Genomic DNA, 24,049 nt, shown 5'->3' with positions numbered 1-24,049 from the left:
TCGTATAATAAATATTAATGCCAATTAAATGATTATTCGAGACTAATGTGATATAAAATGAATGATTACATGAATGATAATCCTGTCGTCAAGCAGTAATCCTTGATCGAAGGCCTAGAGAGACAAGGATCCCTGTCTGCCCTTGGTGTTGATCGTGGGGATCAAAACAATAATGCCTCTGTTAAAAGATTATCGCAGTTAGTGCGCAACGAAACAAACTTATTAAAAGTCTCATGGTAGCATAGTATCAGAGGTGCGCCAAATTTCTTGCAAGTTTCATGCTAGAATTAACAGTGTTAGGCGGGCAATAGCGCTACTTTTCTTATAATGGGAAGTGTAATACTCAGTTCAGCTTTTGCGCTAGACAAGCTGCAGCTAAAATCATTACATGCGCTATAATCCAACTTGTTTTCCTGGCAATCGTGTTGTATTTCCAAGATTGCATCATGGAAAATAAACTTTTAGTCAAAAGAGGCGGGACGCAAGTTTCGGACAACGAAACATCTCTTCTTGATGTTATTTGTTTATTAATTGAATAGCACAAGGTAATGCAAAACCGCACGCATGTGAAAGTCATAATAACGGTATGAGCAGATCGCGCCGTGACCGTGACGGCGCCTGTATGGCTCAAACATTTTGACTCGATCAACGAGAATCTTGCGCGCTGTGTGTTCTCCCGAAATTCTTGTGAAATCTTCATTTACCTCAAATTAGCCTGCGTGAAATATTAGGGAGCTTAAGTTTGGAAAGTGTATGTCGGCGACGTCAACCAGAAGTATAAATAATTTCTCTTTGGGGTTCTGTTCATTGGAGATTTCATTCAAAACATTGTCAGTAAAGTCAACTCATCCACTGGGAAGACAGACTTTGATGGCGCGAAACTCCAAAGTGAAGTAATTTACACTTTCGGTTGACATCGCCGTCGTAGATTTTGCAAATCTTAATTTCCCTATTGTTCTGATCCGAGCGGTTGCGACGGGGGGGAAAAAACCATTCTCTAGGCTTCGATTGCAGGATTGCCCACCATTAAGGCTGTTTGGCCTGTAGTAACTTCATAACCAGTGTTTTTAACATTAAATTTCGCTTTAGAGTGAAAGATTGAGCGAATCTGATCTTCCTACCGTAAATGTTGAAGATGTAAATGAATCAAAGTTAAAGTCTGTAAGTTTGTATTTGGTATGCCGATCATCGGGAATTCAGCACCTTCGCACTAAAACATCACATCTTCTCTTAAAATGCTGTTCCAGTCCAAAATTTTAGAGAACTACTTTAACACTACTAAAGACTCTAAAGAATACTAGTTCCATGGTTAAACGAAGTAAATGGTCTTAATAGCTCACACGATTAACGATATCATTGAAATATAAAATCATTAGAGATATGTTAAACTAAAGATTTAAAATTCGCATGTAAACATCGTCATTATAGCGCTTTTCTTGTTCATGCGACTTCGTGACAACTTCAAGACGTCTAAGTTTTTGGCTTCGATCGATGAAGAATTTCTGACTTAAACTGTAGTAATTTTGATTGACGGAAGCTACAAAGATAACCGGTTGTGTCTGGGGTTTTCTGGGCTGCAGTAACAGGAGAAGCGCTGTATTTAAAATTCAACATCGGTCGACTTAAGACTATTGCACCCACCACCAAATTGTAATTATAAACGCTCGTTTGAATCTAGTACAAATACGACAAAAAAAGTTCGTGGTCGTGCTAGCAACTATATTGTAGTCGTACCGTGCCGTGCCTAAATGTTGTGACAGCATTAACTGTGACGCGTTGTAAATGGATAGAGTGTAGGAACATTAGTGGGAAGTCATTTCAGTGTTACGGCATGCCGTACCGTGCCATGCGTAAATGCTCTGACTTTAAGTGTGACGGTACAGACGTGCCGTTCCGTGACCATGACAACGCTCTTCCCTTAATTCTGATTGGTTGGTTGATGTCGTTAAACGGCGCCCTATGCCGTGATTTTTCATCCTCTCTTTTAAAAACCTCACAGAACATGGAATGAGTGCATCTCTAAACACCAATATTAATTCCCTGATGCATGCACATCTGTAAAACTTTCCGATAAAACTTAAATCTCTGGGCATGCATAACTGTCTCTAATCAAGAGACAACCTCAGTTGCACCACTTGGACATTTGCATGGCATGAATTCTTCCAGGTAAACGGAGGTGTGTAACTATGTTTTTTGACTTTTGTGCATTTCTCACCTCGCAGGGAGGAAACAAACCACTAGAAGAAAAGATCCTACAGGTAACTCTTAAAAGACCGTTTTATCTTGGGCGTAATGGTTAGGCGCATTTCAGACCACTTGTCGTTCTCTTAAGAATGATTTTTTTGTTGAGTTGAATCCATATTCATGTGTTTTCTTATTCGCAACCGTTAAACAAAGAAATAATAAACAAATTTTGGGCACAAATTATGCTATATGGTTTTGGCTGTTCCTTTCCTGTTTGCATGAGGCTAACTGGTAGTGCTTGAGCCTTTTCTTTTTTTCTGTTTCTTCTTTATGTATATATATATATATATATTTTAGGGGGGAGGGGGGGTCTTTTTTTCATGAAAAAGAAGTACTATATAGGGTTCTAACTTTACCTTCAAAATATTAATGCGCGGGGCTCTAAATTCTTGGGTTTTGTATTCAGGTAAATCCCCTGATGGAAGCGTTTGGTAATGCTCGTACAGTCATCAACGACAATTCCAGTAGGTTTGGCAAGTACCTGGAGCTGCACTTCACGTCTGATGGTGCACTCACTGGAGGTAAGAGCCGTGTCTATTATGGAGAAGTGCTAAAGAGCACGGGAAGCACGCGTGACCCGGGTTTGATTTTGGACTCGGCGTCGTATGTCAGTAAAGTTGTTTGTTGGTTCTGTCATTTGCTTTGGGGGTTTGTTCTACGGGTTCTCCGGTTTTTCCTACCTCCACAAAAATTCCACTTCTAAATTCTAATTCGTTCTATCGGTAGCATTATCAAGTGGGTTACTAAACCTTGCACGGCTTCTCGTTCTCCGCGCAGTGATAAATCCGATAAGAGAAGGAAGGAAGAAAACTGTATAGGATTTCTAGTAATTTCCTTGTTAATTTGTATGTTATATCTCTTTAGCTTCGCTGAGCGAATATCTTCTGGAGAAGTCAAGAGTGGTCTTTCAATCATCGTAAGTACACCTAGCTTCTAGATCTACTTGAACAAGTAAAAATTACCAACTGCAACATTATTATCAAATAAAGGTTTTGCACCATCACGTGCCCACGCCAATAAAACCGCTTGGGCTGCCTGTGGCTAGATGACAGAACAATAAAATACCTTTGCTCTTGGAATTGAATTTGTCATGCCGCCAAGTGGTGGTGCAAAACCTTTATAACACCAAACGCAAAAGACTGCACTCGATTTAAAAGTCAAGTAACTATATTTGACGTCGATTTTTCTTGAGTTGAAGTTCAACCTCCCTACCCCATTCAGTCATGCGTTTAAAGGCTATTTAAAGCCAAAGCTAAACCGATTATAGAGAAGTCAAAACAAGAGTGTGAGATAACTGGGATTGAAATACAGTCCTCTGACTTACTTACAGCGCATTTATCAACTTTTTAAAACCTGAAGCGCTCATCATTTCAGTCAATCCATCCGGTTGGAAATAAATGCGTTCGCTAATGGAAAGAAAAGAGCGGGAAACTATGAATTTCAACAAATGGTACACGAAAGAACCGAAAAGAGCGGCAAAAATAGATAACTCTCAATCGAAAGTCCTAGTTTTCCGGATTTTTTCAATGGGAATGACATTACGGATTTTCCCGGGTAAATGGTAAGCGCCCCTGAACACCTGAACGACAATCAGGAGGTCACGGGTTCGATTCCCGCCTGGAGGACTAGGGGTTTATTTCTCGGGGACAGTATTAGCGTGATGGAACACATTTACATATTGGCCAAATTTGTTTCTGTTAAATTTAGTTATTTTTCTATTTTTTTCTGTTTTCAGTGAGGAAAGAAACTTTCACATTTTCTATTACATGATAGCTGGCCTTGCTAACCAGAAGAAACTGGAGCAGTATTCCTTCAAGTTGTACTCCCAGCACTCGTAAGGGTCATTGAATTATTTTCTTTCTTTAGTTATGTAAGAAAAGGGATGGCGAGACTGTTTTTCTCCTTTCTCATGTACCTCACAACACAGGAGTGAAGGGCAATGTTTCTATGTTTCCCAGCACGTATAAGGGTCATTGAATTATTTTCTTTCTTTAGTTATGTAAGGAAAGGGGTGGCAAAACTGTTTTTCTCCTTCCTAAGGTACCTCACAACACAGGAGTGTAGGGCAATCTCACATTTATTTGCCAATTCGACATATACATGTTGCATCGCTACGTCATACCATTTTATTTAATCATGATAAACCACTAGTCTGATTTGACTAAAAGAAAATATTAGCGCTTGGCATGCGCGCACATCCCTGTAAGCCAAAGACTCTTGTAAGAATGTAAACATTGACAACTGTTTGATAGTAACTGGAGTTATATCCAAAGATTGTAGCATATCAGTGCGCTAACTACAAATGTCTCCATTGAAGTCATCAATGATCTAATATTATTGTATCTCTTCAGCTATCTTCAAACAGGAGGTAGAAATCTTCAAGATGTGGTCTGCACGATGGGAAACAAGAAAAGATTCGAAGAAGTACAAAGGTGTCTTGACGTTATTGGCTTTTCGTCTGAGGTACGGTGAATGGGGCCTGATAGCAACTCGCGCTTCTGTCTGTCTGTCTGTCTGCCAGTGTGTCTGTCTGTCTGTCTGTCTGTCTGTTCTAGTCTACATACATATCCCTCTCAACGTAATGTTTTGTGCTTTATCTTTTTAGGAGGTTTCATCTTTGTTCTCAGTGTTAGCTGCCATCATTCACATCGGAGATATCGTTTTCATTGAAGACGAATCAGTCTCACATCTGAGCGACAAGAGTATGGTCAACAACCCTAAAATGCTGGTTGTCGGTGAGTTGCTTACTAATACAACCTTTTTTTACCAATCCTGTGTAATAAGTCATTCACTAAATAGATAAATATTTTATTTTGTGTTATTGCTTTCAGTGTCAAGCCTTCTAGGTATTAATGCAGTGGAGCTGAGAGATGCCTTAACAACTAACAGCAATGTAACACGAGGTATGTGATTGACTTTATAAGTGTTTCTTTGCATTATGTAGGCGAATGATTGATAAAAAGACTGAGGTGAGACCATGGGGGAGGCCTGGGGACATTCATGAAATAAATACTGTTCTTTAAATGCATTCATTAAATAAATAACATAAAACTGACTTTTTTGGTGTATCAGGTGAGACCATCGTACGTAACAACACAGTAGATCAAGCAGTGGATTGCAGAGATGCCATGGCCAAGGTAAAATGCATCTTGACTTTTTGTTGTTGTATGTATTTAAGAGCACTAGGACAAAGCCGTTCTGCAATAGACCCTTTGCCAAAATGGCGACCGAAGATTGAATGATGAGTTAAATTGAAAAAACAAGTACCAGCACTGGAAAGAGCACCTTTACTTTAGTAACCCTACAAAGATTCATTATGTCAGGCGACAGCAAGGTCTTGCAACTCGTTTGTCGCAACAACAAAACAAATGCGACAAACGAGTTGTTTCCTTTCTGTTGTTTGTGTCTATTTGGTTGTTACACGTTGATTAGTATTTTTTATTTAACGGATTAAATGCCGTAATATGAGCAACATTCTTTCTTTGACTTGAAACACACAACTTTAGTGCTAAATATTGCACGATTTTGTTGTGCTTTTCACTTCAGTAAAGCATCCTTGTCTCAGCCCTACAAAGTCAATGATGATGAATATCACCCCATTGTAACTCTTTTTCTTGTCACAGGCTCTGTATGGACGACTATTCAGTTGGATTGTCAAGAGAATCAACGTTCTTCTGAGAGCTTTTTCGGATCCAATGGGGTAAGACTTGTCCGATTCTTCAAAAAATACTCATATTTATATTCTACAACTATCACTCCCCGTACGGGGCTCTTCCGTGAGGTTCCCTCTATACGCACTAGCACTACATTCTATACTTACAACATACAAGATACATACATGTTGATTTACGGAGGAAGGAAAACCCGAGAACCCGGATAGAACAACACATCAAACAGCCGGGGCTCGGACCCGGACCACAGCGGTGAGAGGCCGGCGGTAAACCACTACGCCATCCATGCCACCCATGGTGACAACCACATCATTACGTAAGTTGACGGCTTTGATAAAATTAATTGGAAATTGTTAATTCTCTTTCAGGGAAAATAACTTCAAGATTGGTATCCTGGATATATTTGGGTTCGAGAACTTTAAGAGCAATTCTTTTGAGCAGTTGTGTATCAACGTTGCCAATGAGCAAATCCAATTCTACTTCAACCAGCAAATCTTTTCGTGGGAATTGGTAAGTAGGACTTTGCAACACCTGCAACATCTGCGGAGCAGACAAGTCGTGGACCTCTGAAAACCTTAGCAATCCGACAAATTGAAGTACATAAGCCAAAATATTAACCTCCCCCCCCCCCCCCCCCCCCCCCCAAAGAACTCAAAATGTTGATGTTCTTTTAACTAAAAGACGATTTTTGCTAACAGAATTTAAATGAATATATATTATACTGACCAAGTGACAGTAGACATACCGACCGACCAACAGAATGAAATTTGACGGAAAACCATTTATTATATGCATCGGGCAGAATGGGGCGTCACATCCGGGACATTTTTGAGCTCAAAAGCGCCAAATTCAAATGTTCAGCTCGATTGCTCGCGCTCATTTACGAAGAAAATAGGCCAAAATGGCCGTAGTTGTCATCAAAAACGCTTATTTCTGGCATGAAGAAGCACTTAACTTAAAAAGTTTTCATACGGCTTTTGTAGAACTAGAGTTCCACTTGCAAGATCCGAAAAAAATAACTTGAAAAATCGCATATCTTTGCCATTAAATGCTATTTAAAGTTTGCCTATATGAACGAACTGAAGTATGAAGATTTTTTAAAGAGCTGATGATTTAGCTCATATTTCTACAATCACTTAAGAAGTCAAAAAGTTTTCATATGGGAAATGTTTCCAGACATCGAAGGATTACCTCTGCGAAATTTCATTGACTTTCCATAAATATTTTTGCCATTAAATGGAATTTTTCGAAAACAGATAGCGAAATGCATACTGATCAGAGTGGTTTAAATCTACCGCGGCCTCCAAAAGAAACACAAGCTCCGCCTACTGGAACCACCAAGCGTATCATAATAACAAGGGACACAAAGGCTTTTAATGGCGTGTGCAAAGAGTAAAAATCACAACAAGTTATCATTCCTTGAAAACTTTAACTTTAACCCAAATAAAGTCGCTTTAGTTTACTTCTCGACTTCGGTTGTCAAGAAAAACACAACAAATGATTCCTGTGATCACTCATTGAAACTTTAACTATCATTCGAATAAAGTCGCTTAAGTTTACTTCTCGACTTCGGTTGTCAAGAAAAACACAACAAATGTTTCCTGTGATCACTCATTGAAACTTTAACTTTAACCCAAATAAAGTCGCTTTAGTTTACTTCTCAACTTCGGTTGTCAAGAAAAACACAACAAATGATTCATGTGATCACTCCTTGAGACTTTAACTATCATTCGAATAAAGTCGCTTAAGTTTACTTCTCGACTTCGGTTGTCAAGAAAAACACAACAAATGATTCCTGTGATCACTCATTGAAACTTTAACTTTAACCCAAATAAAGTCGCTTTAGTTTACTTCTCGACTTCGGTTGTCAAGAAAAACACAACAAATGATTCATGTGATCACTCCTTGAGACTTTAACTATCATTCGAATAAAGTCGCTTAAGTTTACTTCTCGACTTCGGTTGTCAAGAAAAACACAACAAATGATTCCTGTGATCACTCATTGAAACTTTGACTTTAACCCAAATAAAGTCGCTTTAGTTTACTTCTCAACTTCTGTTGTCAAGAAAAACACAACAAATGATTCATGTGATCACTCATTGAAACTTTGACTATCATTCGAATAATTCTTCCTAGTCATATCAAGAATAATTAATATTAACTATGTATCAAGTGATGTCAATCAAAATGTTTACCCTGATATGACTCAAGGGAGTTCAATGCTGTCAATCATTTGCGTTTGACAGTTCTTTGTCTTTGGTCTAGCCAATCAGTGTTAGCGAAAATAAGTTAATGATGCATATCCTATAATGTATTCGTGAAATTATACCGATCTTTGAAAATCATTCAACTGTAAGTTCATGTCGCATAGAACAATAGAATTCTGCCCGATGGTATACCTAGCTCCAGAGAATGCGTTAATCATCCTCGTGTGCTTTTTCTCACAGGAAGAATATCGTAGTGAAGGAGTCGCACTGGACAACATTCATTTTGAAGATAATCGCCCTGTTCTCGACATGTTCCTTCAGGTATGTCAACTCAGTTACCGATTTGTTTTTGAGTGAGTGAGTGAGTGAGTGATTTTTAATACTCGTTATACGTACGATGATCATTACGCCAAGTAATGCAAATTGCGCTTTTTGATTTTATTTACGCAAACTTGCCTGTTTCGGTATACTGCTATAAATTGTGCTATATATCATAAAGTAAGAATATTTTAGTATGTTCAACTTTTGTTTGCTGTTTTACTCTCAGAAACCCATTGGACTCCTTGCTTTGTTGGATGAAGAAAGTCGCTTCCCTAAAGCTACAGATTTCACTCTTGTTGGTAAGTAGCTGAACAAACCAGAAATCTAACAGACAGACAAGTGAAGCAGCAAGTGAACAGTCAGTCAAGCAAGCAAACAAATAATTATATAGAAAAAGAAACGATAAGTGTTGGTGGCGGGCTCAAACCATGGAAATCCAGCAGTAGGAATAAATGTTGATACAGTCTTATATATTCTTTCTTTCTTATCAGAAAAATTCAACACCAACATCAAAGGTGATTCCTACAAGCCAACTAAAGAAAAGCAAAATTATCCCTCATTCTCTGTTTTCCACTACGCTGGCAAAGTAAGTGATATTCGCTTCTCAATAGCTTGCGCGGAATCGTACGACTAACTCACAGACCACTCTGAAACAACCTCTGGGCTGATCTAAGTCAGCTAACTCACAGATCGAACCCTGAAACAACCTCTGGGCTGATCAAAGTCAGGGCGAGGCTAACTCACAGATCGAACCCTGAAACAACCTCTGGGCTGATCAAAGTCAGGGCAAGGCTAACTCACAGATCATCCCTGAAACAACCTCTAGGCTGATCAAAGTCAGGGCACGGCTAACTCACAGATCAAACCCTGAAACAACCTCTGGGCTGATCTAAGTCAGCTAACTCACAGATCAAACCCTGAAACAACCTCTGGGCTGATCAATGTCAGGGCAAGCCTAACTCAAACCTAACTCAAACTCAAACCTAGCTCAACCCTGAAACAAATTCTGGGCTGATCAAAGTCAGGGCACGGCTAACTCACAGATCAAACCCTGAAACAACCTCTGGGCTGATCTAAGTCAGGGCAAGGCTAACTCACAGATCGAGTCAAGGTTATACTTGTGATTCCCAGTCCAAGAATCGAACAAGAGACCCCAGAGGTGAAAGACGATTGCACTAACACTACACCACCCTTGATTCACATTAGTATAGTTTGTTGGGTTTGCGCGGGATCTCACAGACCTATAAACCATAACAATTTATAGGTCAAGTACGATGCAACCAACTTCTTGGAAAAGAATCGAGACACACTATCACTTGATGTTGTCTACGTGCTTAGGACAAGTGGTGAGTACCTGATAAATCTATAAGAGGAAGTATTTTTCTGTATGCTTCCATAGACTTTTTCTGTGTTCGATAAACAGAATCTATTGTGGTCTAGCATCGGTACAAACAACAGCTTATAAAGCATAATGAACAATAAAGTTTGTACCCAAACTAGACCATGATGCACGGTGGCCGCTATCTCAAAAAAGGGTCGTGGTAAGTGAAGCGTTGAGATGGCTTTCCTTTCTAAATCTCGACCTCAAAATTCCATAATTCTAAATAGGTTTCGCTGAAGGTAGAACCAGTTTGCGCAAAATCTAGCAAATGCTTTTTTTATTTTCTTACGCCGGTTTATTTTCTTGTAATTTTTAATTTTAAGACTCTGAGAGATAAAAAACGGATAAAATCCCTACAATAAAGCATGAAGTTGTTGTATAATCACAAAATGTACTTTTATTTCTGAAGAGAACAACTTGGTCAAAACACTAATCCAGCAGAAGAACATTCCAGGTTAGTGAAAGCATTCCTTTTAAGGATCAACCATGTCCACTCCCACCCACCCCTTCCAAAGTGATTTGAAGCAAGCACCTTCAATCATCGTTTGGTTGAGTCTAGTTGAGATGGACTACTTCGTCGATACCGCGGCCATCTTGGATCGCAAGGCATTATGGTCGTCCAGGAAGCAAAATTAGCTTAGTTGCAGTAATGCGGTGGATTGATATTAACAGCTCACCACAAGAAAATAAGACAAAAGATGAATTAAGACGGCAGATCGATCACTTTTACCCATAAGAGAAAGACAAACACACGAAACGCTATATATTTTCCGTCATCTTTGTTTTGTTTTGCCCCCTGACAAGATGGCCGCCGTATCGTCGAAGTGGTCCATTTAGGCTAAATGATCCAACAACAGTAAACTTGACATCGTGTTTAATGATTACTTTGCTTTTATCTGTTTGTCATCGTTCAACTAGTGTACACTGTATGACATGCTGTAACATTGAAATGGCTCCCTGTTGTATGACATACAGTAACATTGAAATGGCTTCCCGTTATTTTCGTGGTATTAATCCAATCACTAAAACACACGGTTACGGTTACTGGCGAACTCTTTCATTCCTTATCCCATATCTTGTCCTTTTTCTTCGCTCTCATTAAGACTCGATATTCAAGGTCACACATTGGTGCTGCTTTTTCCTTTCTCCAAGAATTTCTCTCTTAGGTACTTTGCCTTCAAACTAGTGAAGACCTCTTTTCATTGTTTTTCCACAAAGATTGTACTTCCTTTTCTTTTTTCAGTGTATCATAGATCTAAGGTCGAAGACCCACGTTGGTGGAGACTCCCTTATTCCTTTCTTCACCATTTCTTTGTAAACTTTGAATGTAGTCTGGTTAAGACCTCTTGTGTCTTTTTTCTACCAACAATGCAGTCTTATCTTGACCTTCCTTTTCTTTCTTCAGTCTATCGTTGGTCTAAAGCCCACGACCCACGCTGGTGGAGACTCCCATTATTATCCCATTTTCTACCCTTTCTCTCTTAGATACTTCTTCAGTCTGGTGAAGACCTTATATCTTTTTTCTACCAATATTGTCCTCTCTTGCCCTTCCTTTTCTTTCTTCAGTCTATCATAACTCTAATGCCGACGACCCACGTTGGTGGAGACTCCCTTATTGCTTTCGCTTTCGCCACGTAAGAAGAAGTCCGCAGATATTGATTGAAGGCGACAAAAACAAAAACCAGTGGGTGAAAAATCTCTTCAAAGGGAAAAGCAAGAGATGCATTGTCATTGGTGAGACTAGCATTCTGTGGCAAATGAATACCACATGTCCAGTTTGCTCATGAAGGCCAAAAAGACCAAACAGTCGTCTAGACTATTTATTAGTCACACTAAAGTCTCATAAAGGATCCCACATGGCTTATTGCTATGTAATTGGCAAAACTGGCCATAGCATTCTGTGGTAAATGAATACCACATGTCCAGTTTGCTCAATAAAGACAGAAAGCCCAAACAGTCGTCTAGACTATTTATTAGTCACACTAAAGTCTCATAAAGGATCCCACATGGCTTATTGCTATGTAATTGGTGAGACTGACCATAGCATTCTGTGGTAAATGAATACCACATGGCCTGTTTGCTCAATAAAGACAGAAAGCCCAAACAGTCGTCTAGACTATTTATTAGTCACACTAAAGTCGATCATGAAGGATCCCACATGGCTTATTGCTTTGGCTTCTATTACCTGATTTTACGAGCATAGCTCGCGACCTATTGTTTCATGCTAACAAGGTGCTAAATGAAAATGACATATCTATTACTCATAGTTTGGTAGGCAGGTTGTATCGCTTGTTCTATTTACTTTTTGATCCAATTCTATTTCATTATCCCTTTTGCTTCTGTTCTAATTACTGTGACGTTAGGATTATTTCTAGTAAATATAAATGGTTAATCTAATTGGAAGAAGAATCATTTCCTCGCTGCATGATGTATAATAGTTGAACCTTAGGTTAATGTTTATGTTTTCGTAACCTATATATGTAATTTCCATAAATGTCTTTTTATTTTCATATCTTTAGAAGACAACAGGCGAAACAGTTCAATTTTCTTTCAAGGCGTAAGTTGCTTAGAATGTTATTATTCGTTGATCTTTTGTCCAAAAATGAAGCTCTGAATAGATTGTTGATAGTAATGGATAGATGTAAACGAAAAAATCATGAAAGAAGGAAGGAAAGGAAAGGAATGGAAAGGAATGGAAGGAAAGGAATGGAATGGAAATAAATGGAGAGGAAAGAAAAGGAAAGTGAAGGAAAGAAAAGGAAGGGAAGGGAAGGGAGGGAAAAAGAAATAGAAAAGACGATTTCAAATCAAAAGGTTTTTACATGAAATAATAAAAAAGAGTACAAAAAATCATTGGCAAGCTTCAGGTCACATATTAAATGCTATCCCTATTTTTCTTTTAGAGGGCATCCACCCCTTTTGGTTCCACATCCCCTTTTGGTTCCACATCCCCTTTTGGTTCCACATCCCCTTTTGGTTCCACATCCCCTTTTGGTTCCACATCCAGCTTGGATAACAAGTCTAACTCAAGCTCAATGTCAAGACTGAACCAGACTGTGTCTGTTCACTTCAGGGTAAGCACATGCATTAAACCATGAAAACTTCAAGTAGGCACCTAAACTGTTGCGCACAACAAGATCTTGGAGAAATGTCACACCAAGCAACCTTAGCTTGCAACAAAACTAAATCAAGGAATGAATTGAGGAATGCTACCCAATCTTGGCCAGGGGGACACTAAATAATTAAATTTCAATGACCCAAATCATAGCACCATTGCCGGCATGCAATATTGCAGGTTGTGTTTACATGCGTGCAATGAGATCCGTTGCATGCAACTCATGACACACGGTACATTTTCGTGTTTGTTTAGTGCAACAGTTGCTTTGTGTATCTGGGTCTTAAATATTTGGTTAAAGCTCAATATTCAAATTCAGAAGCTAATAGTATCGTTTCACTGACATAGTTATATTTTACATTTTATGACCTATTAACAAAAATTGCCATAATGTTTTAGTCTTCTTTAAAAGATCTCTTATCCAAGCTGCTGCCAAGTCAGTCACACTTTGTCAGGTATGGTTTTATGGTTTCTTTCAGTGCTCTTCCGCGGGCTTTTCCAGTTTTCTTGATTTTTCTTATACGCTATGTTTGCTTATATATCTCTGGCCTGCCTTGGCCTGCCCTGCCCTGCCCTGCCCTGCCCTGCCTGCTCTCTCTTGAAGTCAAGTCATTATTGACATTTGAATCTATTTTCCAGGTGTATTCGCCCCAATGGATCCATGGTTCCCGGGAAATTCGACCAAGAAAAAGTCGAGACCCAACTCAGATACACAGGGATCCTGGAAACAACAAGGATACGAAAACAGGTTTGTCTTCAATGTGTAAAGAAATGCATTGCAGAGAAATGTCGAAGATAGAATCAGAATAGATACGGAAACTTCAGAGCTTTATCAGTTTAGATTGGTTAGTATTACGCTAAGCTAGAAATAGCGATGTCATAAAGTCGGTCAATGATAAGATACTACTATTTCACACTAGAGCCCTCCCCTCCCCCTAAAATAGAGTGCTTAAGTGATGACGTCATACAAATTAATTTTTGCTTTATCACACTTTTGGATGAATAGTTGACGGAGAATCGCTTAAATAGCAGCTTCTGTAAGCCAGTTCATAGTTTCAGAATCTTTTTCAGTGTGCATGCGATTTTATCCCGAAAGAAGGTGAGAAATTCGGGATGAAATCGCATGCGATGCGCAATGAAAAGGATTCCAAAACTATGAACTGGCTCCTTTGACCGATTCTCGTTATATTTGGTATGTAAACGTCTTTTTTCATTGTTTATCCAAATTGGAGATCGAAAATAGTCAAAATATATATTTTTCGTGACGTCACACTTGACTAATCTATAGCCATTTATGGAACGAAAGTCTTCTTCACGAATTTCCACGGTATAGGATTCCACGTTAGGCTCATGTAGAGTAGAACTGGGGCAGTGCAATTTTTATGACAGCTATATGTTGTGGTGCAACACGGTAGAATGTTTTTCGCATTGAGATAAAAGTCTCTTGACGTCCAAAAAGGAAGATTTGCTTTCTTGCTCCACGATATGGCTGTCGTGGAATACTTATATTGTTGGATAGATTTATATTTTATATTCCAAAATTTTATTGCAGGGTTACTCTGAAAGGCCTACGTTTGAAGAATTTGTTAAAAGGTATCTGCCATGTCATTACTGCCTCTTGCAGCACATCGGAATACAGCTCAATTTGGAGGACGTAAAAATAGCTTTCAAATTCTCAGGAAATTGAAATTCTTTCTCTTTGTCCTCCAAATTGAGCTGCTAAGAAAAACCCCGTTGGGCATTTCTAGAACGAGTACTTTCCTTAAATTATTTTTACCTATTCTCATCGGTCTCACTGGTCTAAATGTATGAGAACTGGTTAGAATGTCAGTCATTCCACTCGAAGCCTGCAAAGGTCGTACGTTTCCCAGAGGGCTTTCTAGTATTTTAGTGTCCTCGCTGTACTCATCCGCTGACCTGCAGTTGCTCTCATCGTATTTCCTTTGCCCACCCTCCCCACCCTTGCGCTTTTTTGGTCCTTACATGAGTACAGTGAGACTGAAGTGCAAAGAACACTATTTCTGACTGCTATGTGGTCCACTTACTTGACTTTTTGACCATAAGGTACCACGTGCTTGGGTTCCCCATGCACCGTGACATCAACCCTAGTGTTGCATCATGCAAGGTCATCCTCAAGGCTGCAAAAGTAGATGGCTGGCTGCTTGGACGAACCAAGATATTCTTGAAATACTACCATGTCGAGCAGCTTGGAAAGTTGCTGGATGAACACCGTGCTCGGGTTGTTATAGCGCAGTCAGGTAATGTAATATGTCCTTAAATTTCTCTATCTGGTTCACTGAACATCAAACAATAACGCGGCACTGCTAAAACTAGAGCTTCATTATAAAGAATAAAAACAAAACTAAGGGGTCTGTCATTATTTATAGCCTTAAAATGGGGAGGGTTTAGTCGTTGTTTATAAACTTGAGGGGGGGGGGGGGGTTAAGTCATTATTCATTATTTCAGTATAGCAGTGAAAGGGAGGAGAGGGGAGGGGGAGGATTTAGAAGGAAGACACTTTTTTAGACAAAACGAGGGGGATCCACTATACCTATAACCGGTATCAATAGGGGATAGATTCCACGAAAATGAGAACGTAGCAACCGCTTGTAAGTTGGGATCATAAAAAGGTAGTGCATCTTGGGTGTGTGTGTGTGAGGGGAGGGGGGGGGGGGGGGGGAGGAGATCAGTTATTCTTAAGAGGTCACAAAAAAAAAAAGAGTGAATAGCCCTTTAAAATGTTAAAACTACCCTCAAAAAGCATACTGAAAACAATGGGTTCACCTCTGTTTAGTCATTCGTGGATGGATATCAAGACGCCGTTACCACAGGATGAAGGGTCAGAGAGAAAATGCTGCCATTCACATCCAGTCTGGTATGTACCCATCTAATTGTATTTATGCACCCTGGTTTGAAATGTTGATAAATGAAAATAAAGGAGTGGTTCTCGTATATTGAAAATACTTTGCCTTGTATTTGCAGTATTCCGTGGTCATTTAAGCAGAAAAGCTTACGAAGCCGAGCAGGAAAAGCGTCGACGAAGCGCCCTTATTTTACAGCGACGTAAGATTATTATTCTTTTCCTATCTTGATTCCTTTTTTAACGATTCTATTGAGTTGTACAACTTTTTTATATGAATACTGAACTATTAACATGAACATTCGATTTTGAAAGAAAATGATTATCTGCTGAGTGATTTTATTTTTGTGGTCCTTTTTCATGTAGTATACGAACAAAAGATGAGAGAACAGGAGGAACAAGAACGACAATTCAAAAACCAACAAGCCATCAAGATTCAAGCTGGTATTTTATATGTTTCTAATCTAACCTACCTAATCTATGTAACTTACCTAACAAACCTACCTAACAAACCTACCTAACTTACCTGCCTACCTACCTACCTACCCACCCACCCACCCACCTAACCTACCTACCTACCTACTTACCTACCTACCTACGTATCTACCTACCTACCTACCTACCTACCTACCTACCTACCCACCCACCTAACCTACCTACCTACCCACCACCTAACCTACCTACCACCTACCTAACTACCTATCTACCTACCTACCTACCCACCCAACTAACCTACCTACCTACCCACCTACCTACCTACCTACCTACCTACCTACCTACCTACCTACCTACCTACCTCTCTACCTACCTGTCTACCTTACTTATATATAACCATCTACCTAAAGCACTTACTGTTTACTTGACAGCCACTCGTGGACATCTTACCAGACAAAAACTGAAACGTGCTAAACAGGAGAAGGTGGAACACGAACAAGAGATCGAACACGGTAACAGAACCCTAAGAACACAACAAGTATCAGCTAAACTTAGAGTAGATGTATAATGATTGGGGAAAACAAACTATACGGGCGTATCTTGACCTTGACTATTGTGTCTGAATATTTAAACTGGATGACTTGTTAATATCTCGCGCTGTTACTGGTGCTATGCATGTTGCCAGTACCGTAACTGTGTCATGTACTGTGGTATATATGTACAGTGACCGTGACTGTGACGGCGCGGTCTCCAAAAATTTTGAACTGGATGACCGGCTAATATCTCGCGTTATCGGCTGTGAAATATCATTAGGATTTTATTTATAAAGTATTATTTATTTGTTTAATAGAAGAGCAAGATCATGCTGCAACAGTCATTCAAGCCCGTAAGTTTCAGATTTTTTGTTTTCATTAACTTTTGCCAGCTTTAGCTCTTTGTCAAAATGAACTTTTTTAATCGACACGGACAACCGGACGGATGGATGCGGGGTGGATTGGTGGGTGAATGAAGAATGGAAAAAAGGAAGGAAATAAATGAAAAATCCTGATTTATTCGCATCATAGTATGAAAGGAGATATTTCTAAGAGGTTAACCCTATCGTCGATTTCTCGAGATTAAATTAGAATTTAGGAACATTGATTTTTGCGGAAAGAGGAAAACCGGAGAAAAACTCTTGAAGCAAAGTAGAGAATCAAGAACAATCTCTTCTCACATACAACACCGAGTCTGGGAATCGAACTCAGGTCGCATTGGTGAGTGGTTTTCGTTCTCACCGCTGCGCCTACCATGCATTCCGAAGAAAAGGAAAAATATGTAGATTTAATAGTTTTTATTGATGAGTTGATAGAGTGAAGGCATTTAACCCGTGAAATAAAAATTATTAGTTAACGTGTAATAGTCAAATAGACACAAAAGAAAACAGTGGAATTAGGGTCTAATAAAGTGTGTTAGTCTAATATCTACTTCATGGGTTTAATGACTTCACTCTAGGATAGTCGACTGGATTAGTTAAAGTTCTTATATATATATAATATATCTTTTTCAGGCTACAAGGGATACAACACCAGGAAGCACCTTAAGGATAGAAAAAACGATACTGACAGTGCAGATGTTAAGTCTATTTACTTCTTTCAACAGGTGAGACTGCTTGTTAATTTCTTTAGAAGGTCTAACCATTTGCAGAATGATGTCATCACAAAGAAAGAACCTTCTCCTCGGTTATTTTAAGACCCTGATTATCGATTTGGTCGGGACTTGAAACCAAGACCACCCGCACAACAGACGCCGACGCGCGCACTTACCAATTGGGCTAACCGGGTGGCGGCTATTTTCCCTCATTTGTTTCTGTCAAAGGCAAAGTATACAAAAGATTCTGTACCTAAGCTAGATCAGCGTACCACCTGGTACGCTTTTCTCGAAAAGGTCTATGTCAGTTAACTATAATTGGATGAGTTGTAATCCTACGCCGGCACTGTGATTGGTCAGCGCGCCATCATTCTTTGCCGTGCCGTGCTTTGCTGTGCCGTGGCGTGCCATTGCATTGATTTCCACAGTCAAAGGAAATCTAATTAAGGTGGCTGGACCCCCTCACGCTTGACCGCTACCTTCCACTTTTGGAACGCTGGTGCATAAACGTGTTTTATTATTATTTAAAAGTCATTGCTCATTTAGTTTTACTCTGTATCTAGTTTTAAAAGGAACATTTTGAAGGTAATCGACTTATGCGATCTTGTGAAAACGTATAGTGCAGAAGACGGGGTAAACATTTGATGCGCACTTTTCATCGCAGTTTTCTAGTCAATCTTACTAGATCTTCCATTATTCTAAAATTCGCTGATCATTTCTCTCAAAACTACGTCAGGATACAAATTAGAACTTAAACTAATATTACACAAAATTGCAAGACTATTGAATACATTTAAAGCGGTCTAAAGCGAACGAAAAACACAGAAAACATTGATCGTTTCCCAACGATTTGATGCTCTGGGAATTCTATTGTTTGCTAATGACCATAACATCAAATTCTTTCGCACCATGCACGGTCTGATCTCGCTTGGCCGCTTTCCGATTTTCTCCCGAAGCATGGTAATAAACAGTTTTTATTTATTCAAAAGTGGGACGTTACACTATACGTACACTATACGTTTTCACAAAATCGCATAAGTCGATTACCTTCAAAATGTTCCTTTTAAAACTAGATACAGAGTAAAACTAAATGAGCAATGACTTTTGTGAATATATAGCTCTGAAATATTAATTTCGGCCGTATCAAATCCATTGTTTAGTTTTGAAGTAGATTATGCACTATATTTATATAATCTCAAATATCTCATAATTAGCTAAATAAATTTTTTCAAAAATCCCTACAAATGGAGGCATCTAGTATATAATTATGTGGTACGAAGCATTTTAGTGTTGAACGCTCTGCAAGGCTAAAATTATTTTCTAAACGAAAACAAATATTTCATCATAATCACGTGTTATGACGTCCGATCTCATTAAAAATTGTATCAAACATTAATCCAATCTTTATGTGACTTATGTGCAAAAAAGATTTGCAATCGGATAAAAGACGTTTATGCACCAGCGTTCCAAAAGTGGAAGGTAGCGGTCAAGCGTGAGGGGGTCCAGCCACCTTAATATTTGTCATCTACTTATTACACCACTTGATATATGTAGTACTGCGTTACTCATCATACTGTTATGGATATTCTTTTCAGGTTATCGATTCATCCAATGTATTTCATGATCAGCAGAACAAACATCTCGAGCCACAAGATAAAGTAAGTATTATTAATTTATCATCTTTTTTGTTATTGTAAAGTATATCATGAGTGCAAACAAATAAAGAAAGAATTTATTATTATTATCATCATCATAATCCGCTCACCATCATCATCATCATAAAGTAAAAAAAGGTTTAAAAAAGGGGTTCAAACCATTTACTCTTATCATCATCACGATCATCATGATCAACTTAACCATTATTTTTATTATTATTATTAGTAGTAGTAGTAGTAGTAATATTATTAAGTAAAAAAAGGTTTAAAAAAGGGGTTCAAACCATTTACTCTTATCATCATCATGATCATCATGATCATCATGGTCAACATCACCATTATTATTATTATTATCATTATTTTTATTATCATCATCATCATTATAAGTATTGATCGTGGCTTGTGTCGTTAGTCATTTGACAATGTGCTTTGTTAAGACACTAGTTTATCGGGCTCACGCGATCATAGAATCATTGTCACATCATTTTTAAGCTATCTAATATCATTTTCACTCCACATACTTACTTAATTCATTGTTATATCCAGATGCGCGCAAAGACAGGAGAGAGTCATTATGCTGGTAAGTCAGGGCTCTTATGGGAGGAAGGGATGGAAGTATTGATCAGTGATTGGGTGAAAAGATGGGTCGTTCCGTGATTAACTGAATACATTGATGGATATATTGGGGATTGGAATGAAGAGAGAATGCGCTTTTTACACTCAGGGACGTTTTTATTTCATATTCATTCAAAGATATAGTATACAGTGCTACCTCTATTACCCTTCAGTTTAATGGACAGCTAGCTAGTTCATTAATATCTTTAATGTAAAACGAGCCTCTATTCAGCGGACACCCTTGACAAATGGACAGCAGACAAGTTTCGATTTATTTATATTTGACGTTAAGATGGGTTTCCTTTGAACCTCTAAGAAGACCTCTGCTTCACTGGTCTGTTTAGAAAATCCCTGAGCCTACTACTGGAAGACTATCTTATTATCAGACTTTAGTCAAATCCAACTAGTGGCATATCATCAATACTGCATTCTGATTGGATGAGCTACTACTAAGTTAAATTCTACTAGTAGCGAAAAGTGCTGGCTTTGACAACCAAAACACTAAATTTAACTTGAATTCAAAACTTGTTAGCATTTGACCAACTAGTTGGATTTGACCTAAACAATGAGTCTTTTCGCCGTCATGGGCTATTGACTCATAACTCATTCGAGATCGAGGACTCATAGCTAATTATTGATTATTTTCTAGTGGTCAACAAGTCCAAGGCAGAACCAATGCAGGGTAGAAGCGCACTCCTTGGCAGTCAAGACGTTGTGTACGATACTGAGGCTTCTGAGGTGGACGATTTAGCTTCTCAACAAGAGACCAAGAGAATTTATCTCATACAACAGGTTGGTACAATCAACAATACAATCTCGTTGATTATATTGTAAACCTTTTAATGGTTTATCACAAATTCTGTGCTCTGATTGGCTGAGCTACTAGCAATCTATTAGTGATAGACTACTAGTAGCGAAAAGTATGTATAGTATATAGATAGTAGGTTTATGCTAAAACAAGTAGACCTCTCGCCCTCGTGCTTTAATAGGCCCTTTGCAGCTCAGTAATCACGTGCTGATTAATTCATTAAGAGTAAATGAATGAACATCTTGATTCCCATGGGTGAAATATACTGGAGCAAACACGCTTTCTACAACCTGTTTCGAGAGATCGTAATAAAACTGCATTTCGTGACACACTGGATACACATCGTTTCATTCAGTTCTTTACAAGTAGCTAAAAAGAATCACCAATTTAAAATGAAAACAAACATTTTGCTCACCAATACAGACACGTGAGCGTTCACTGCAAAGGGCATAGTTAAATATCCTAACCAACCACAGTCAGCCCAAGCTTGTTTTTGCATGTCGAGAAAAATTACGAAGGCCTAAGTCGCTTGATAAAATACCACTTCAGTATAAACAATTTTAAGGGTCCGTGGTTTAGCATTTCAACGTGAAGGGGTAGCTGGGGAGATAAGGTTTGGATCACTAAAAAACTACCTTTGTTATTTTCTGTTTCTGCAGATCCACAACTCGCTGTTTGATTTTGAAGAGCGTTTGAATGAGCATCTGAACGACCGTCCTCATCTGGAAAACAGCGTAAGTGCATGTATTTTGCATACCCAAACAAGTCTTGGTTAGAGATGGGGGGAGGGGAGGAAGGGAGAGAAGAGCCATAACTTTGTGATTAACTAAAAACATATGTCATGAGAGGGGTTCACAATATGAATGCATAGTAACATACGTTGTTTTTTCTCTTAACAGAGACCTTCCAATCTGGAAAGACAACTACTGTACCCAAGAAAACAATCAGCAAATAGATTCCGTAGTGATTCGCAATCCTCATTCAGGCCCCGTAAGTACAAAATACCAAAGTGTCTAGAGGTTTTGCACCATCACGGTGCCGGCGCCCATAATACAGCTTTGGGGGCCTGTGGTTAGATGGCAGAATCACTTTCTTCCAAGGCATTGAATTCTTTCTCATGTAAAACGATTGTATTGTTCCCGTTCTCTAACATGGCTGCCGTCACGTGGTAGTGGAAAACTTCCAGCTGATCTGAGAAAAAATATTAGCCAATCAGAATCGAGAAAATTTGCAAATATTAGGTGTCACTTTTCCTCATGAAATCACGGATTTCCAGGCCACCAAATGGAAAAAAATAACGTTACTAATATTCGCTTGACAACAGTGACACATAACAATTTATGAGTTTTGTATTTTCACTGCAATGGCGAACATATTTTTAATTTTCGCTGGTTAATTTTCACCAGCTACATGCGGACACCTCAGTTTTGCAGTGACGTCATTTCTACGTCACTATTTCAGATCAGGTGGCTCTGAAACGAGTGAAAAACGTCTGCGCATGCTCTGAATCCGTATGCAAATTACTCAAAACATATGTAAAGTTGACTTTCAAACATGCCTGATAAATTGGACTTCACAAAATGCCAAAACTTAGTGTCCATGCTTGAAACTTCAGGCTAATTCTTTAATATTGTGTTTGTTAATACAGTATCTTGTTCTGACAAAAGTATACTCGCGAAATTTTTTGTATACTTGGAGAAAAGAAACATTTATTTTCTCACTCGAACTCTTCAAAATAGACCCCTTTCGAATTCCAAATTACCGCTGTGTTTCTTGATTACAGACTCATTTGCACAGGGTTAGCCTCGAGTTTGTGCAGAATATTCACGGGTTCCAGTCAAGGTCCGTCGAGTTTCAAAGTGTTTGTATTGTTGAAGTTGTGCATTCTTTACTTTACCGTTGGTATTTGTGAATATTTAAACACTGATACGAGGCTAACCCTGTGCAAATGAGTCTGTAATCAAGGAACACAGCGGTAATTTGGAATTCGAAACTGGTCTATTCTTAGAAAACGTGCTGAAGTGCACACATGTGCAAACGTTTTTGCCTGGTGTCGATGGCTCTATTGTTATCAAAACTGTGTACTAAGGCTGCGACGTCACGCCGATTTAGCTCTTTGACTGGTGGTTTGGTATTTAACATATTTCTTTGTGTTCTAGAACAAATGATGCTCCCAGAACTGGGCAAGTTCGCCTCACAACGAAGTCAACGCTCTTTCAGGTATTTATGTTAGAAACACATTGAATCTTTTTTTATGACTGATAAACACTTGATATGTGGTCAACGTCACGGCATGGAGTTTGCCCCAGGAAGCTGCCGAACAGACCGCAAAGCTTACTTTTCATTCAAGTGGATTCCCTGTGCTTATACAAGTCTGATGATTTGATGTTGTTTGTTTGTCAGGAAAGAACCGTGGTCTCCTAGTGACGAATCCTACCTACGAACATTTGCAGTAAGTCGATTTTTCTATAACCTGGATGGATGGATGGGTGGGTGGATGGATGGGTGGATGGATGGATGGGTGGATGGATGGATGGATGGGTGGGTGGGTGGGTGGGTGGATGGATGGATGGGTGGGTGGGTGGATGCATGGGTAGATGGATTGGACTGCTCGTTTGTTTCTATTGATTGCTTGATCGTTTTTTAATGATGATTAATATTATTACTTTTCAAACCCAGGATGACAGCAAACAAGTTGAATATCAAAAAGGTAAATCGAGAGACAATCTTAAGTTTTTCCCTCTTCCCTTCCCAATCTTATCATCCTATGTCCCTGGCCCTTTGTCGAAATCCCCCACCCCACCCCTACCCCGTGCCAGATGACAAGCATTTATAAGAACTCGAAGGAAGTAATTAGGCCATTTGCATCATTTACTACAAATACCTTGCACCCCCCCCCCCCCCCCCTCTTCTTTTTAAATTAATTAGCACAATTGTTTTAACTATTTTTATGAGACAGAAAACATATGACTCATGATCAAATGGCCGGTATATTTACTCGACATTAGTGTGGTTTTCTTAAAGATTTTAGCACCCTCAACCACCCTACATTTCAGCCTCATTCAAACTCGTTGAACTAATAGATATTATTGCTTTTCGTTTACTTTTTAC

General features: G+C 38.9%; 1 protein-coding gene across 5 annotated transcripts in view; it reads left to right on the top strand.

Annotated features, from left to right (window-relative positions):
• Positions 1-24,049, top strand: part of LOC116303209 (myosin-IIIb) — a 50,215-nt gene that overhangs the window by 22,334 nt on the left and 3,832 nt on the right. For 3 of the 5 annotated variants that reach the window (XM_089037276.1, XM_089037275.1, XM_089037280.1), the window contains exons 14-48: positions 2,223-2,258; positions 2,651-2,765; positions 3,109-3,160; positions 3,980-4,078; positions 4,596-4,707; positions 4,850-4,979; positions 5,076-5,147; positions 5,317-5,381; positions 5,868-5,944; positions 6,284-6,425; positions 8,363-8,443; positions 8,670-8,742; positions 8,935-9,029; positions 9,708-9,789; positions 10,234-10,278; positions 12,344-12,381; positions 12,728-12,898; positions 13,339-13,394; positions 13,579-13,687; positions 14,492-14,532; positions 15,004-15,197; positions 15,734-15,814; positions 15,922-16,002; positions 16,166-16,243; positions 16,666-16,746; positions 17,085-17,120; positions 17,781-17,872; positions 19,456-19,518; positions 20,062-20,095; positions 20,780-20,922; positions 21,598-21,672; positions 21,838-21,928; positions 23,098-23,158; positions 23,342-23,390; positions 23,618-23,648. In XM_089037276.1, the coding sequence (XP_088893402.1) occupies positions 2,223-2,258; positions 2,651-2,765; positions 3,109-3,160; positions 3,980-4,078; positions 4,596-4,707; positions 4,850-4,979; positions 5,076-5,147; positions 5,317-5,381; positions 5,868-5,944; positions 6,284-6,425; positions 8,363-8,443; positions 8,670-8,742; positions 8,935-9,029; positions 9,708-9,789; positions 10,234-10,278; positions 12,344-12,381; positions 12,728-12,898; positions 13,339-13,394; positions 13,579-13,687; positions 14,492-14,532; positions 15,004-15,197; positions 15,734-15,814; positions 15,922-16,002; positions 16,166-16,243; positions 16,666-16,746; positions 17,085-17,120; positions 17,781-17,872; positions 19,456-19,518; positions 20,062-20,095; positions 20,780-20,922; positions 21,598-21,672; positions 21,838-21,928; positions 23,098-23,158; positions 23,342-23,390; positions 23,618-23,648 (2,881 nt within the window). The remainder of the gene's footprint in view (positions 1-2,222; positions 2,259-2,650; positions 2,766-3,108; positions 3,161-3,979; positions 4,079-4,595; positions 4,708-4,849; positions 4,980-5,075; positions 5,148-5,316; positions 5,382-5,867; positions 5,945-6,283; positions 6,426-8,362; positions 8,444-8,669; positions 8,743-8,934; positions 9,030-9,707; positions 9,790-10,233; positions 10,279-12,343; positions 12,382-12,727; positions 12,899-13,338; positions 13,395-13,578; positions 13,688-14,491; positions 14,533-15,003; positions 15,198-15,733; positions 15,815-15,921; positions 16,003-16,165; positions 16,244-16,665; positions 16,747-17,084; positions 17,121-17,780; positions 17,873-19,455; positions 19,519-20,061; positions 20,096-20,779; positions 20,923-21,597; positions 21,673-21,837; positions 21,929-23,097; positions 23,159-23,341; positions 23,391-23,617; positions 23,649-24,049) is intronic. The other 2 variants (XM_089037278.1, XM_089037279.1) reach the window with 2 other exon arrangements.

Source organism: Actinia tenebrosa, unplaced genomic scaffold (genome assembly GCF_029948245.1).
Source record: "Actinia tenebrosa isolate PJP-AT-01 unplaced genomic scaffold, QUT_ActTen_1.0 PGA_scaffold4__44_contigs__length_22323623, whole genome shotgun sequence".
Taxonomy (NCBI): domain Eukaryota; kingdom Metazoa; phylum Cnidaria; class Anthozoa; order Actiniaria; family Actiniidae; genus Actinia; species Actinia tenebrosa.
This window is presented reverse-complemented; position numbering and strand designations above follow the sequence as displayed.